Raw genomic sequence first — 17,132 nt, 5'->3', positions numbered from 1 at the left:
AATTGGCATTATTTCTTCCTTAAATGTTTGGTAGAATCACTCATGAAGCCCTGTGTATTTGAAGCTTTCTTTGTGAGAAAGTTGCAAATTATACACTCTATTTCTTTAATAGTGATATTTAAGTTACATATTTATTTTTGAGTAGTTTACATCTTTTATGATCTGTTCATTTCACCTTGAATTGATTGACAAATTATTTTATAATATTCCCTTCTTATCCTTTTAATATCTGTAGGGATGCCTGGGTGGCTCAGTGGTTGAGCATCTCCCTTTGGCTCAGCTCATGACCTCGGGATTCTGGGATTGAATCCCACATGAGGCTCCCTGCAGGGAGCCTGCTTCTCCCTCTGCCTCTGCCTCTGCCTCTCTCTGTGTCTCTCATGAATAAATAAAAATAAAATCTTAAAAAAAAAAAAAAGAAAAGAAACAAGGGACATGTCACCCCGTTTTTTTTTTAAGATTTTATTTATTCATGAGAGACACAGAGAGAGAGAGGGGGGAGACAGAGGCAGAGACACAGGCAGAGGGAGAAGCAGTCTCCATGCTGGGAGCCTGATGTGGGACTTGATCCCGGGACTCCAGGATCAGGCTTTGGGCCGATGGCAGGCGCTAAACTGCTGAGCCACCCAGGGATCCCTGACCCCTCTCATTTCTGATACTGATAATTTATGTCTTCTCTTGTCTTGTCTTAATCAGTCTGCCTAGAGGTTTATCAGTTTTATTTATCTTCTCCAAAAACTGTCTTTTGGGGCACCTGCGTGGCTCAGTGGTTGAGCATCTGTTTTTGGCTCAGGTCGTGATCCTGGAGTCCTAGAATCGAGTCCCTTTTCAAGCTCCCCACAGGGAGCCTGCTTCTCCCTCTGCCTATGTCTCTGCCCCTCTCTCTGTATCTCTCATGAATAAATAATTACAATTTTTAAAAATAAATAAATAAAAACTGTCTTTTCATTTCACTGGCCTCTCTATTTTTGTTTTCCGTTTTCTTTATTTGTGCCTTGATCTCTATTATGCTATTTCTTCTCCTTATTCAATGATTAATTTTCTTTTCTTTTTTTAATTTCTTAAAAGTGGATACTGGGGAAGCTGAACACCGCATTAGCAACATCCCATATGTTGACATGGTTTCAGTTTTAGTACGAAATAGCTCTTAATTTCTCTTTTGATTTCTTTGACTGGCAGGGTTACTTAGAAGTATGTTGTTTAGTTTCTAAATAATTTGGAGATTTTTCAAATCTGTTCATTTCTAATTTAATTCCATTGTAGTCACAGAACATATGTTGAATGACTTAAATCCTTTTAAACTTATTGAGGCTTGTGTTATACCCATGAATTCTGGTATTAGATGAGCCTATGATCTATTTTGGTAACTATTATGTATCTACTTGAAAAAAATGAGTACTCTGATTTTGGGTGGAGCATTCTATAATGTCAGTTAGGTCAAGTATGTAGATAGTGTTATTCAAGTCTGCTATATCTTTACTGATTTTCTATATATTTTTCTGTCAATTATTTAGAAAGCAATATTGAAATTTCCAACTATAATTGTGTATTTATTTGTCTCTCTTTGCCATTCTCCTTCATATATTTTGAAGTTCTGTTATCAGATGCATAAATTTTTAGGTTATGTCTTTTTTATTAGTTGATATTCCTATAATGATGGAATAACCTCCTTTATCCTTGGTAATATTTTTTTACTTTGAAATGCACTTTGTCTTACAGTAATGTAGCCACCCAAGGTTTCTTTTGATTACTGTTAGCATAGCACAATTTTTTCTATACTTTTAACCTACTTGTATATTTCTATTGCAGATGATTCTTATAGACAGCATATAGTTGGCTTTTGCTTTTTTATATTTTAATTAGGGTGATTATACCATTACACCTAATGTAATTATTAACATGACTACATTTAAAGCTACTAAACTCTCTATGTGTCCCATCTGTTCTTTGTTTTGCTATTTTTTTTCTTTTTCTTCCTACTTTTGGATGACTGAGTACACTTTTAAATTAAATTAAATTAAATTAAATTAAATTAAATTAAATTAAATTAAATTAAATTTTATTTGTTGGCTAGTTAATTACAACTCAGGTTTTGTTAGTTTAGCAGTAGTTTAATGGCTTGTAGTGTTCATCTTTAACTTTTCACAGTCTATCTTCAAATAATATATGATTTCATGATTGGCATAAGAACCTTACAATATATAGTGTACTTCATTTCTCCCTTACTGGCCTTTGTGCTAATGTCTTCATACATTTTGCTTTACTTCTAAACAGCACACTATATTATTTTTTTGTTTAAACAATAAGTTAACTCCTTTAGGAAGTATAGTTGATGTATATTAAATTAGTTTCAGATGTACAACATAGTGATTGAAGAATTAATACCACAATAAGTGTATTACGGTATTATTAACTATATTCCCTACATTGTACTTTTCATCTGGAGACTTACTTTATAACTAGAAGTTTGTACTTCTTACGTCTTTTCACTCATTTTGACCATATCCCCGCCCTCTACTTTAATAACCACCAGTTTGTTCTCCATATTCATGAATCTGTTTCTCTCTTCTTTTTGTTGTCAGTTTTCATTTGTTTAAGATTCTACATATAAGTGAAATCATATTGTATTCAGATATTTAAATAGTAAGAAAAACCTTATGTATTTACCTTTGGAGTTACCAGTTCTAATGTTCTTCTTCCTTTTGTGTGGATCCACATTTCTATCGCAATCATTTTCCTTCTGCTTGAAAATACTTTCTTTAGCTTTTCTACAGTGTAAATCTACTAATGATGACTTCTTTCAGCTTTTGTAGGTCTCAGTCTTTTGTTTTGCTTTTATTTTTGAAAGATCTGGATATAGAATTCTAGTTTGATAGTTGTTGGTCCCCTCTCCGCTTCACTGCTTTAAAGATGTTGCTCTACTGAGTTCCATTAATTCCAACAAGAAATATGTTACCATTGTTATCTCTATTTCCCTATATGTTGTGTGGAGGTTTTTCCTTTGGCTTATTTTTAACATTTTCTCTTTATTGATGGCTTGAGAAGTTTGATTATGATGTGCTTTGGCATAGTTTTGTCCATATTTCTTGTGTTTAGAGTTCATTGACCTTCTTGGATTTGTGGGTTTATTAGGGTTACCTGTTTGGACAATTTGGGGGCTATTATTTTTCAAATTATATTTCTTCTCCCTTGTAGACTCTATGTATGCATATATTAGGCCACTTGAAGTTGTTGTATAACTCACTAAGTAGAGACATGGGTTTCTTAGTCTGGGATTTTTTTTTTTTTAAGATTTTATTTATTTGACAGAGAGTGAGAGCACAAGCAGGGGGAGCAGAGGAGAGGGAGAAGTAGGCTCTCTGCTGAGGAGCAAAACTGATGTGGAGCTCGATCTTGGGACCCGGGGATCATGACCTGAGCCGAAGGCAGACATTTAACTGATTGAGCCACCCTGGTGCCTCATCAGTCTGGTTTTCTTTAACATAAGAAATATTGTTATAACTTTTTTATAAAGATTTTATAATTTATTTAAGAGAAAGAAGAGAGCACACGTGGGTGGGGCAGAGGAATCTCAAGCAGACTTACAGTGATCTAGGAGCCCAGTGAGGGGCTTGATCTTATGAGCCTGAGATCATGACCTGAGTTGAAACCAAAAGTCAGATGCTTAACCAACAGTGGCACCCAGGCACCCCAGTTATAGTAACTTTTTAAACATCCTTGTCTGCTAGTTGTAACACCTGTGTAGATTTTGGGTTAGTTTTGATTGATTGCTTTCTATCCTTGATGTGGGCCATATTTTAGACTTACTCAGACTCTTCTTAGAAGTCTACCCTCTTCCTGTATGCTCTTAACCCAAAGTGAGACTTTTGGGTCAGAAGGAGATACTTCTGAACTGAACTACTGATCAATGTCACCCAGTTCTTATCTCTGTCTTATTCTAGGTATATCATACCCCCTACCATCCTTACCTATTGGTTGAGCACCTCTGTCCTTCTCTTTATTTATAATATTCATGAGCAACAATTGGCCAACTGGTCCCTACTCAACCCTACCCAACCATCATATGCCACAAGAATTCCTTTATGCAGAGCCCTGTGAAGACCTTGGCCTGAATCTTCTACTCAAGTAACCCCTTTACCACTAATATAATGCTCTGTGTTTCCATTTATAGGATATTACCTAGCCGTATGTCCTGTTGTCTCTGCCAACTCAAAAATAATATTGAGGTTGTTTGCAAGACAGTCAAGCTGCATTGTGACGGTGAATGTTTGACAAATGCCACACGTTGTGGTGAGTTTGAATTGCCTCGTCATATATATATAATATTTGTATTTAAAGATTTTATTTATGAGAGAGAGAGAGAGAGAGAGAGAGAGGCAGAGGGAGAAGCAGGATCCATATAGGGAGCCTGATGTGGGACTTGATCCCAGGACTCCAGGATCACGCCCTAGGCTGAAGGCAGGTGCTAAACCGCTGAGCCAACCAGGAATCACCTCATGATATATTTTAAATTTTATTTATGTTTTAATTTTTATTTTTAATCAACAATGATCAATTTTTAACTAATGATGTCACTGCATTATTTTTATTCACTTACAGTTCAAACCCCTAGATTTCTTTTTTTTTTCAAAGATTTATTTGAGAGAGAGAGAGATGTGAGTCGAAGGAGGGGCAGAGGGAGAGAATCTCAAACAGATTCCCCACTGAGTGTGGAGCCCATTGCAGGGCTCAATCCCATGACCTTGAAATCATGACCTGAGCTGAAACCAAGAGTTATATGCTTAACCCACTGAGCCACACAGGCACCCTTAAAATCCCTAAATTTATAAGAACTATTCCTTTGTTATAAGTCAGATTCTCAGTTACATTATTAAATTAATTACTCCCAAATGAAAACATATGCATCATAATTTGTAAACTAATTTCATATGTATCAGAACTCAGGTCCCCCTTGTCTTATATGACAGGTGGAGATATATTTTTGTTTATTGTTTGTTTTTACAAGTTATCAAGAGTAAAAGTGATGCTGATTTATAGATAAAGTTTATTCAGAGCCTGAGAGTTCCTGTTCCCTAACCAGAAGCTGCTGCCTTCTTATGGATACAGAGCACTCTTCTATTCTTGGACTGTCCAACTCTGAACTTTTTCTGAATCCTCAGCTTTTCTATCCAAAAACACTCAGATACTTTTAAGTATTTTTCTGTATACTATGTTTTATTGGCACTAACTTCATGACTTCCAAAATGTGCTTCTGCACCCAGATAGCTTGAATATGGTTCCCTATCAATGATCTAGGGTACATCATAAATAACACTTTGCTACCTCTGTAAATACAATGTTGCTTATTTTTCAAAACAATTTTTTACTAATTACTCCCTTATCTCTTAGAGGTGGGCAGAATAGGCATGTTTAGCCTCCTTTTACAGGTGAGGAAAAATTAGATCAGAGGTGTTAAGTACTGTTGCCTAGCACTCAAGTGTCCCGTTTAGGGCTCTCTACAAGCCCGTTGCTCCTCCTTTCTTGTGACCTTTATTACCTCCTCCTCTGACTCTCATCAACACCGCTGAAAATACTTCTAATTCTTCTGGAAATGAAACTCGGTTGGATGATACTGTGCATGTACACAAGCCATATGCTGACTTTCATGTAGTGGGAAGCTCTGGATGGTACCCTAATAACTAAAGCTAGAAATATTAGAAATGAAAGTGAAGTATATTTCTTCACATTCTGACAAAAAATTTCTTTATCCCTTCTGCATTTTAAAACCTCAAGTATTATTCCATTGATTTATCGAACATTCCACATTGGCATATCTCTCATACCTGGAAAATCTCTTAGCCTACACTCGTTCCCTGCCCAATTTAAGCAAAGAGCCAGGGTGGACTTAGTGCTTTTTTTCTGTCTAGAGCTTATGTTTTGTGTGAGCTGCAATATATGGGAGCAGGGACCAAGCATAGTAATTGATGGGTAGATGGAGAGGGCATGTCCAGATGAGGCCCTACTAGCAGTGGGTGTTTTCATGGGCATCTGTGGTAGTAGCAAGAAAACAAGCACACTGAAGAGATAGAAGGAGGAAACCCCCTGCTCCCACTGCATCTGAAGCAGTACAGGACAGGGTATATGAATACCAGGAGTCACAGTAGATTTGCAGACAGTTTAGCTGAGTGTCTTCCAGACTTGGCTTTTCTTAAGTACTAGATAATTGGCCCTTGGAGACCAAGGATTATGGAATAATCCTAAATGTAGTCATTCACGTTGTGAAAGGTTCTGAAGAAATAGCCATTTAAAAAAATACCCTTTTCTCCTTTTGTTGTTGCCAATATAGGTTCAAGTTTGAGTTTGTGTCCTTGATAATGGTACTCAGATATTTGCTGGTTCTTAATTTTTATGACTGGGATGTATGACTGCGGACTGACAAAAACTGTGCTATCAGCCTTTCATTATCAAAACTAGTCTCTTCTTTTTCTGACAGATGAAAAAGCATCTATAATGAATGTAGAAGGATCATTCATGAAGGTATTAAAAGCCCGGAAGAAGAGTACCAGTACTGAGCTGACAATTGAGCCAGAGAAGGCATCCTCAGACAAAAATGGCATCGGTCTGTCAGCCTTTATGAATGAGCAGTTAGACTTTAATGATGAAAGTGATGTTATCAGTGCGCTGAATTACATATTACCTTATTTCTCAGAGGGAAATGTAGAAGATGTAGAATCAACATTACTACCATTCATTAAAACTCTGTTTTCAAATGTTCAAGATGGAGACAAGCCTGTGGGTTACTTGAAAAACAACACAAAGAGCCCTTCTCTTGAACCTGGACCCAACAATTCAACTTACAAAAATAAACTGAGGAAACTCTCTTTCCTGGAAAATTTGTTAGATGCAGAAATTCAAGAAAAAATTGATGAGGTAAAAAAGAAAGAAAAAACTGCCATGCTTATACCTCCCGGGATTTTAGGTCCCAAATTTAAGAAATTGGAAACTGCCCAAGGACAGGAAAAGACCCTTCCCAAGTCTAAGAATTTACGGAAGAGGTGGTTTAGAAAAAACAGTGTTCTCAAGGGCCCCAAGGACCTACAGAAAAGGCACTACAAGGAAGTGGACGTTCAGAGCACCCAAGGGAAACAGAGTGCCCAGTCATTTGTGAAGAACATGGCCAAAGAAAGAAGGCTCAGTGGACCATCCCCAAGGGAGCTGGAGGAGCTTCACATGGCCCAGAGGCCCAGGAAATTAGTGGGAAACTCCGTCCACACAGAGTCTTCATTCATAAAGGAGCACAAGGCAGCAGCCTCTTCTTTCCCGAAGCAAAACATAATGGGCAAGCCTTCTGCCTCCACTGCTCCAAAATCCCTACCTAAGGTGAAAACCAAATCAGAAGACTCAACCTACCCCATTGTTGTTTTAGAAGATGCGAATGCTAGAGTTAGGGAAATGGAGGCTTCCAGACCAGTCTCGCATTCTGGAAAAAAGTATATTTTCCATAAAATTCGCTCACGTATAGTCCAAAGAACACCCAAGACCAAAAAAAGTAAAAAGTTCAGAAAGAAAAACTCACTCTCGAATAGATTGATGCCTGCACAGAGGCCTCCATTGCCTGCCGTCAGGAGCCTCATCGATTCCCCTTCACAGGAGGCTATTTCATCTTCAGAAAAACGAATTCAGGAAAATCCTTTTCCAGAATTATTTACTCTTTCAGAACCTTCTAAAGAAAACACTACTGTAGAAAACACTACTGCACAGAATGCTTCTGAAGAAATTATTTCTCCAGGAAGCACTACTGTATCAGAACAAACTCCCCCTGAATTCACAAACCGTAGGAATCTTTCCAATACATATTCTACTACCACCAGAGACAACTTTGTGCCGACTGTTAAACAAACCAATGAAACACAATGGGAATACCACAACTTGGTCACTGACTTGCCCCCAAAGCCCACAGGCTTCAGTGTTGCAAAGCTCTCATCCGCAGGTGATCTATTTGAAATTCAGCTAAACCAGCAGCTACGGTCCCTCATCCCGAATAATGACGTGAGAAGGCTCATTTCTCATGTTATCCGGACTTTGAAAATGGACTGCTCTGAGACCAATGTGCAACTGGCCTGTGCCAAGCTTATCTCCAGAACAGGCCTCCTGATGAAGCTTCTCAGCGAGCAGCAGGAAGTAAAGGTGTCCAAGGCAGAGTGGGATACAGACCAATGGAAGACTGAGAACTATATCAATGAGAGCACAGAAGCCCAGAGTGAACAGAAAGAGCAGAAGTCAAGTGAGGTGAGGATAACTCCTGAAAGATGGGGTCTGAACTTTTAGTCAGTTTAGGACATGCAATTAAAGCACCCATGCACAAGGACCAGGGCCTCCCAGTCTGGGTCTTGTCTTAGCCATTAATGTTGGCTGAGACAGTGATCTGCCACTTTGCTCATTTAGAGAATGGTGCCACTCTTCCCAGGTAGATGAGAAGAGGACTTAACATACAAGATAAATATATTATTGAAGAAAGGGCTAATGATAAAATTATATAACACATTAGATTTGGTATATTTCTTAAGAACCTATACGCCACTCCACTGAAAGAATGAGGTTTTAGAGTAGCTTAAGAATAGTTAGCTTTCATCCTTTTCTTTGATTTCTAAAAAATTGTTCTTTGTTTTTTGTTTTTTGTTTTTTTAGCCAACAAAAGAAGTTCCAGGTTATGGCTATAACAACAAACTCATCTTGGCAATATCTGTGACTGTAGTAGTAATGATTTTGATTATAGTTTTCTGTCTCATTGAGGTAAGAACAACCATTAATTCAGATTTCCAGAAAATCTTTTGTCTTTATAATAGATTCAGAATTTACAAACTTAAAATCAAAGCCACTTTCTCACTTACTGATACTTGGTATTTCTCTTCTGTCTGACAGACTGACATGTACTTCATTCTTTTATTGCCAAGTATATTCTGGGGATTTTTATTTTATTTTATTTTTTTAAAGAGAAGCAATTCTTTTTTTTTTTTAAGATTTTATTTATTCACGAGAGACACAGAGAGGCTGAGACACAGGCAGAGGGAGAAGCAGGCTCCATGCAAGGAGCCTGATGTGGGACTTGATCCTGGGTCCCCAGGATCACACAATGGGCTACAGGCAGTGCTAAACCGCTACGCCACTGGGGCTGCCCTATTCTGGGGATTTTTAAAGGAACTTTCCATTGCCAGGTGATTTATGGATTATAAACAAGGCAACAAGCCATTAGACTGTTTTGGGACGTTAGGTTTAAGAAGGCCAAGTTAACATGATAGTAACATTTCCTCAACTCAAAATTCTGTGGTTAGATGTACTCACCAGCCACTTTCAGACTACCACTGATTTCTTTCCTTGGTTGAAATGATGAGAGATAGTATCCACCCTCATGGAGCTATATCAGTCATCCTGGAAAAAAGGACATGGCTTAAAGATAAAAATATCATCTTGTTGATTAATTAGATTTACTCAGCAGCTTTTTCCACACACTGAATTATGTGAATAGTTTTGGTTAAAATACTGTAGCTAAAATCCTGCATCAGGCTACTCCAAAGCATGTCATGTTTATAGTCACCTGTGCTGGAGGTTGCCTGTTTACCTTTTCTTCAGTTCCATAATGACTTGGCACTGGTTTATGCCAAGCATAGGAAGAAGAATTTTCCATATCCAATTTCATGCCCACAACCCTGGGAGGACAATATTACCATCCCTCTTTCATACATAAAAGGGGATCAGCTTAAGGCTCCAGTGGCAAAACCCAAAGCAGAACCCAGTTTTACTTAACTGCAAATCCTGTGCTCTTATTCCACTGTTCTGTCTCCTTAAAGATGAAAACACTGGCCAGCATTTGAAACACTGAAATTCAGTGGAAGCCACTGAAAGGATTAATATATTTAATATGAAAAGAGTTTTATCAGTCACCAGAAGATGACCAACAATCCAAGGGTGAAGGGGGCGAGACTACAAGAAATGGGAGATGTTTTGAGTCTGTCACCATATATGCGAGTTCTTTCCTTGTGGCCTATGGGATGTGGGTCTTGTTAGCGAGGCCTTTGTTGCCTTTATACTGTCTTCGTCTATACTTATATTTGTTATAATTTATATTTTTCAACCTGCATAGATCTGTTTTGTTTTTAGGTATGGTTGAGGTAGGGGATCTAACATTTTCCCCCTAAAGAAATACCCAGTTACTTTAAAATCTTTTATTGAATGGTTCATTCTTTCTTAACAGATCTAAAATACTGTTTTTTTGTAAGATTTTATTTATTCATGAGACACACACACACAGAGACAGAGACATAGGCAGAGAGAAAAGCAGGCTCGTCTCAGGGAGCCCAATGTGAGACTTGATCCCCAGACCCGGGTTCACCCTATGAGTCAAAGGCAGATGCTCTACCACTCAGCCACCCAGGCGTCTCTAAAATACTTTTCTTATCTGGATTCTTATCAGTCCAGTTTCCTTTCCCATATCACACTATATACTTAATTCCAATTGCTTTATAATAACCTATTTTGATGTCTGGTAGAGTTACGCTCATGCTCTTTGATCTCCTTTTTCATACATTTCATAGCTAGACTTGCATATCCCTTTACCAAATGTCAGCTGGCCAGTTTTTATTTAAAAAAAAGAAAAACTATCTTGGGATTTGAATAGGATTGCATTGAGTTTGAGGAGAATTGACATCTTTGCAATATTCTAGGAACATGGTATCATCATGTATTCATTTCTTAAAGTCCTTCAGAAGAGTTTTAATGTTTTCATCTCAAAGGTCTTCCCCATTCTTTGCTGTAAGTTTATTCCTAGGTACTTTATGTCTTTTATTGATATTTTTTAATCTTTTTTTAAGATTTTATTTATTTATTCATGAGACACGCACAGAGAGAGGCAGGGACACAGGCAGAGGGAGAAGCAGACTCCATGCAGGGAGCCTGATGTGGGAGTCGATCCCGGGACTCCAGGATCACACCCTAGGCGGAAGGCAGGCACTAAACCATAGAGCCACCGAGGTATCCTTCCTTTTATTGATATTATAAATGGACCATTCTTCCATTTGTTAATTAGTTATTTGTGGAACATAAAAAAGCTATTGCATTTTGCATGTTGAGCTCTTGATTTTGTATTTAGCCATCTTACTGAATTCTCAGAGCACTTCCAGTAAAATTTATTTTTCTATATTTTTAAAGATTTTATTTATTCATGAGAGACACAGAGAGAGAAGCAGAGACACAGGCAGAGGGAGAAGCAGGGTCCATTCAGGGACCCTGATGTGGGACTTGATCCCAGGACCCTGGGATCATGCACTTAGCCAGAGGCAGGCGCTCAACTGCTGAGATACCCAGGCATCCCACTACAGTAAAATTTAAGTTGACTCTCTTGGGCCTTTTAGGTTGTCCATAATTTCATATGCCAATATGTTTTGTTTCTTACTTTCCAATACTTAATTTTTCCTATTGCATTGAGATGCCTGGAATCTTTAAAAGAAGTGTTTTCCTATTGCATTGATTAGGACCTCTTCAACGTGATGAATAGTAACAGGAATAATAGGCATTGAACTCTTGTCCTTGACTTTAAAACAATGTTGCTATTTAGGTTTCTGGTAGATACTTTTCTTTTCTTACTTCTAAGAATTTTTATTAGGAATTACCTGTTGGATGTCATCTAAAACAGACAATAAAATGTATTGCCAGCTGCACACAAGTTCCCAAGTTGGGACTATGGAAGAGTCAAAGGACTACTAAAAAATAGAATTCCTGCTCTCCAAAAAGGCTGAATAAGACTTAAAATACAAAGGAATGAATACAGATTTGGAGGCATGGTTATTGAGATGGGTACCTGTGATATGTTTTCTTCCAAAACAGATTTATTCTCATAGAGCAGCACCAGTGGAAGATGAAGAAGGAGGCTCAAGGTAAATTGGCAATTATTAAAGCAGAATTTCAGAACTAGATTTTAGAACTCCTATTTCACTCCCCTTGTTTTACACCCAGGAAACTACCAAAGGCAGAAAGAATATTGATTTGGTCTAATGCTTTGCCTGGATCCAGCAAAATTAGCTTCCCAGACAAATCTGAGTTAGAATGGAACTGACACAGAGCATCTACTGTCACTACTCCTTTAAAGAAAAAGGGTGGAGAGGGGTTGGGTGCACCTGTTCCTGCTGGTACTGACCATCAGGCCTGGCTACAGAGTCTTGGGCTAAGAGGCCTAGTCTTCAAGGCTGATGGAAGGCAGAAAAATAGGACTCCTTCCTGTAAAGTGGCAGGAAAACTTCCCTCCTCCTCCTAGTTTTTGATCCACCACTCTCCATTCCCTTTGTCCAGACTCCATAGACTGTTAACTGGGAGAGGCCTTAGGTAATAGTTTGTCTCTTCCTTTTATAATAAGGAAATGGAGAAGAAAGGGAAGGTAAATTGCCCCATGGGCATACTGCTACTGAGTGTCAGAAGATGGTGCCTTTCCAGAGGGGCACTTCTCCTCTGATTATACTGTTCTTGGGCTGTGAGCTACATTTTATGTCACAACTCCGTACATACATACTGTCAAGACATAAGCAGGTTTTTAAAAATATTTTTTAATTTATTCATGAGAGACGCAGAGAGAGAAGCAGAGAGATAGAGGGATAAGCAGGCTCCTCTCATGGAGCCTAATGTGGAGTCCATCCCCAGACCAGGACCACACACGCCCTGAGCCAAAGGCATTACTAAACTGCTGAGCCACCTGGGCGAGCCAACATAAGCAGTTTCTAAGACAAACTTACTATACATTCTGATTCTTTCTATATTGTTTATATTCAAAAATAATATTTTGTGTTTTAGTGCTGGCTGTGACCTTCCTCACTCACTCATTAGCCACTGCCTGCAATGAGAAAGTCAGTGAGTTAGGTAACTTTGTTGGTTGGACTCGTGCATTTATTTGGTGTGAATCAACTTGTAGGATAAAGCAGCTAGGAAAATAGAAACACCTCTCTCTCCTCCTCCCCAGCAAATGATGCCTATGAGACAAAGTCCAAAGGGGACCAAAGTAAACTGCTTCTGGAGAGAGTAAGGTGCTTCTGTGTTATAGTTGCACAGTCTGTTCACTGCACGAGGGCACTTGGCCATAGGCCCAGGTGAGCAGGATGAAAATCTTGCTTATACTCAATGCCAAGCCACATACAAAGGCCTCCCCAGAGAAATTGTGGGGCCATTATGGACATACATGGGAAAATTCTGGAAGTGTAGCATGCGTGGGATTATTTTCAGGATCCGAGGTCCGTAGTGATTTTGCTTCCTGTGATTATGGACTGAGATGTCCTAATAGGACCAGAGATACACATTGTGAGAGGCATGGGAAATGGCGTGAATCACTAATTGTCTGCATATGTGTTTCCTCCAAGGCTCTTCTTTAATTCTCTGCTGCATAAGAGATGTTCAATCCAACGGGAGAATCAGGTAAATCTGAGGAAGATAAAGTCCCATGGCTGGAGAGAGCAGGGGAAATGCAGAATTAACAATGTCCTTTCTGTTTTCTAGGGCTTTTTCTGGAGAAGGCGGCCACTTTGGCTTCGGGACATGTACAGACCTCTCAATGCCACACGGAAGAAAAACATGGCACAGAAGCTACACGACAGGGATTCTTCTGATGAGGATGAGATTTTCAACAAGGAACCAGGGTACCTGATTGGGGACAATTTATACTTCTTTTCTAAAATGAGTTAATTATGAAAAGTTTAATTGTTCCTTTACAGAGTTAAAGGCATTCTTCTTTTTTGCAGAGAGAAAGGTGGTGCCCCAGTAGAGAAGCCTCGGGCTGCAGATTCAGCTGCTGAAGACCTGGGTGAGGAGAGCGACAGTGAACTCCGCACCGTCATCGTCCTCAAGTGACTTTGTCCTGCCTCAGGCTGTCTATAAAGTTTATTTTTATTTTTATTAAAAAATTTATTTTTTATTGGTGTTCAATTTGCCAACATATAGAATAACACCCAGTGCTCATCCCATAAAGTGCCCCCGTCAGTGCCTGTGACCCAGTCACCCCTACACCCCGCCCAGCTCCCCTTCTACCACCCCTAGTTCGTTTCCTAGAGTTAGGAGTCTTTTATGTTCTGTCTCCCTTTCTGATATTTCCTACTCATTTTTTTCTCCTTTCCCGTTTATTCCCTTTCATTATTTTTTGTATTCCCCAAATGAATGAGACCATATAATGTTTGTCCTTCTCCGATTGACTTATTTCACTCAGCATAATACCCTCCAGTTCCATCCACGTCGAAGCAAATGGTGGGTATTTGTCGTTTCTAATGGCTGAGTAATATTCCACTGTATACATAGACCACATCTTCTTTATCCATTCATCTTTCGATGGACACCAAGGCTCCTTCCACACTTTGGCTATTGTGGACATTGCTGCTAGAAACATCGGGGTGCAGGTGTCTTGGCGTTTCATTGCATCTGTATCTTTGGGGTAAATCCCCAGCAGTGCAATTGCTGGGTCGTAGGGCAGATCTATTTTTAACTCTTTGAGGATCCTCCACACAGTTTTCCAGAGTGGCTGCACTAGTTCACATTCCCACCATAAAGTTTATTTTCTGATAATGGCTTCTCAGCATTGCTTGTAAAATACTTATTTTTCTCATATTAAAAATGTATAAATTAATAACCAATTCTAGCCATGTGGTAAGGAATTAAAATGGAAATAAACATGTATATACAGGTAACAGGGGACATTGGTGAGAGGAACAGACCTGAATCTAGAATCCCTCGTGGGAGACTGTACTTCCACAAGAGGCAGTGCCCGCAAGGAAGGATGAATAGGAGTATCTTCCCCTCGTTTCCCCAATAAAACCAGTGTCTGAAAACTGGAAAACATATCTATTAAATCAATTGGCAGTTTATTCTGGCGCTCTCCCCCCTGGTTCACCAAATACAAGTTATTCACAACATGCTTGACCTGCCCATAGAAGATCATCTGTTTCTGGCCCCTCTTGTAAGATTTTTAGCATTACCAGAATATTTGGATCACTGAGCCTAGCTCCACAGTAGGGCTAAGGCCTCTTTTTCTTCCCAAGCACTCAAACTCATACACAAAATATATGCCCTGTCTTGGCATAGGGGGTTCTTCATTGTTACAAGCTATAGATAATTCACATTGGGGTATTTTGTTCCTTTTCTTTAAAAAAAAATAATAATCCCAACCCTTGGATAGCTAGCAGGGAGGGGCTGGAGGGCTAGGGTAAAGAAAAATGTGTGAGGGTGGTAATTACCCAAGACTGCCCTCCTCACTCCTTTATTTCAGAAAATATATTGGTGGTGCCACTTACCCATTCTCATGGACCACCCTACTAGCCTCTCCTGACTCCATTGAGGGTCAGATGTGTGCTACCATGCTCTCTCCCAATGCTGCCCACCACCAAACCTACTACTGCCTTCCTCAACCAACACAGATAATGAAGCACAGGGATAATGAAGCACAATCTGTGGAAGAAGCACAACTCCCTCCACTTCTGGGATGCCAGGGTGGCTCAGATGGTTAAGCATCCATCCCTTGGTATCAGCTCCAGTCATAATGTCTTACAAGGAATGGATGCTCACCACTGTGGGGCTAGCAGTGGTGAATGTCAGGTTACTTTATTTTTTATTTATTTTTATTTTTTTTTTCAGGTTACTTTACCACAGCTGCTTTCCATACATTCAAAGCTGCTGCTGCCACTCAAAAGTCAGTACATTTTGGGAACCCACTGCTGAAGTCACTGCAGCACTCCATGGTCCCAAGCCTGTGACTGGCAACATGGAGTCCCAACATGTAGCCTGCGCATCTGCTACTGCAGAGGAGGAAAGAATGGTTTCCACCTCCTTTTCACCCCCTAGATTTTATGGCAGAACTCTGCTGTCAAGGGAATCTGTGAAATGTGGTTTGTGGGCTTCTAGCACCTGCAAAGAAAGGGATAGAAGTGGGTAGCTAGAGCCAACCAATACTATCTAACAAATGGGTGGGTGTTAAAGTCTTTCTAAAAGGAAGGTGTTGTCTACATGGAGTAGTAACATGGTGGAGAGCTAGCTAAGTCAGAAACACAAAAGGTGTCATTTTAGCTGGGCAGCAGGTTAAGGTACCAGATATTGGATACCAATCACATGCAGTCATCCCCAGAGGTGACTGGAGAAGCACTTGGAGTTGATTCTTAGTTTGGCCTCCAGAATGTTCTCACTGGAATGAAAGCTGGATGGACTAATGGCAGTGAGGTATCTGAGAAAACATAGCCCCCATTCAAAAGGGCTGCCAGAGGAAACGGTGTCCATAGGGAAATAGAGTTTCTAAAAATGTGGCTTTGTGGGGATCCTTGGGTGGCTCAGTGGTTGAGCGCCTGCCTTCGGCCCAGGGCGTGATCCTGGAGTCCTGGGATCGAGTCCCACATCGGGCTTCCTGCATGAAGCCTGCTTCTCCCTCTGCCTGTGCTCTGCCTCTCTCTCTCTCTCACACATGAATAAATAAATAAAATCTTTTTAAAAAAAAAATATGGCCTTTGGACCTCTAAACTCAAACATCCTTGGGATGCTTATTTAAAAGACTGATCTTCGGATCCCTGGGTGGTGCAGCGGTTTAGCGCCTGACTTTGGCCCAGGGCGCGATCCTGGAGACCTGGGATAGAATCCCACGTCGGGCTCCCGGTGCATGGAGCCTGCTTCTCCCTCTGCCTGTGTCTCTGCCTCTCTCTCTCTGTGTGTGTGTATGACTATCATAAATAAATAAAAATTTAAAAAAAAATAATAAAAGGCTGATCCTGAAAAATAAGCAAATTGATTTTAAAAGCTGATCCTGAACATCTCCCCTGTCAAAAACAAACCAAACCAGGCATACTTAAAGTGGTCCAGACAGATTTCCAAAGTAATAGAATATTGCAGTGGCACAGGGAAAAGAGTTCATCATGAACAGAACTCAACTGGGATAAGTACAGAGGTGACTGAGTATTGCACAGGGAGATTGAGGGACTAGGGAAGGGAATGAGTAGGGGCTCCATAGTCAGAAGCCAAAGATTACAAAAGGCAGGAAGGGGGTTAGCCCATATGAAACCATCTGGATTTGCTAACTGGCACTTACCAAAGCTAGACTCCTACTCTCTCACAGAAACTGGGAAACAGGGGCCTTATCTTCAGGTGGTGGC

General features: G+C 39.8%; 1 protein-coding gene and 1 long non-coding RNA gene across 58 annotated transcripts in view; one reads left to right on the top strand and one right to left on the bottom strand.

The window, feature by feature from the left end:
- The window catches only part of LOC144286865 (uncharacterized), a 42,325-nt gene extending 28,421 nt beyond the window's left edge, over positions 1-13,904 (top strand). For 4 of the 8 annotated variants that reach the window (XM_077853910.1, XM_077853908.1, XM_077853906.1 and 1 more), the window contains 7 exons: positions 4,172-4,290; positions 6,473-8,268; positions 8,668-8,772; positions 11,860-11,909; positions 13,377-13,431; positions 13,513-13,652; positions 13,755-13,904. In XM_077853910.1, the coding sequence (XP_077710036.1) occupies positions 4,172-4,290; positions 6,473-8,268; positions 8,668-8,772; positions 11,860-11,909; positions 13,377-13,431; positions 13,513-13,652; positions 13,755-13,863 (2,374 nt within the window). In that variant the 3' untranslated portion in view covers positions 13,864-13,904. Of the gene's footprint in view, positions 1-4,171; positions 4,291-6,472; positions 8,269-8,667; positions 8,773-11,859; positions 11,910-13,376; positions 13,432-13,512; positions 13,653-13,754 lie in introns of those variants that run through there. The other 4 variants (XM_077853907.1, XM_077853912.1, XM_077853909.1 and 1 more) reach the window with 4 other exon arrangements.
- LOC144286882 (uncharacterized) overlaps positions 1-17,132 on the bottom strand; it is a 131,937-nt gene that overhangs the window by 107,201 nt on the left and 7,604 nt on the right. For 42 of the 50 annotated variants that reach the window (XR_013354825.1, XR_013354829.1, XR_013354830.1 and 39 more), the window contains 2 exons: positions 14,718-14,831; positions 9,322-9,408 (listed from right to left, as the gene is read on the bottom strand). This is a non-coding gene — a long non-coding RNA (uncharacterized LOC144286882). The remainder of the gene's footprint in view (positions 1-9,321; positions 9,409-14,717; positions 14,832-17,132) is intronic. The other 8 variants (XR_013354802.1, XR_013354813.1, XR_013354811.1 and 5 more) reach the window with 2 other exon arrangements.

Source organism: Canis aureus, chromosome 16 (assembly GCF_053574225.1).
Source record: "Canis aureus isolate CA01 chromosome 16, VMU_Caureus_v.1.0, whole genome shotgun sequence".
In the NCBI taxonomy this organism is placed as follows: Eukaryota; Metazoa; Chordata; class Mammalia; order Carnivora; family Canidae; genus Canis; species Canis aureus.
Note: the sequence above shows the minus strand (reverse complement) of the source record. Positions and strands in the feature narration are given on the sequence as shown.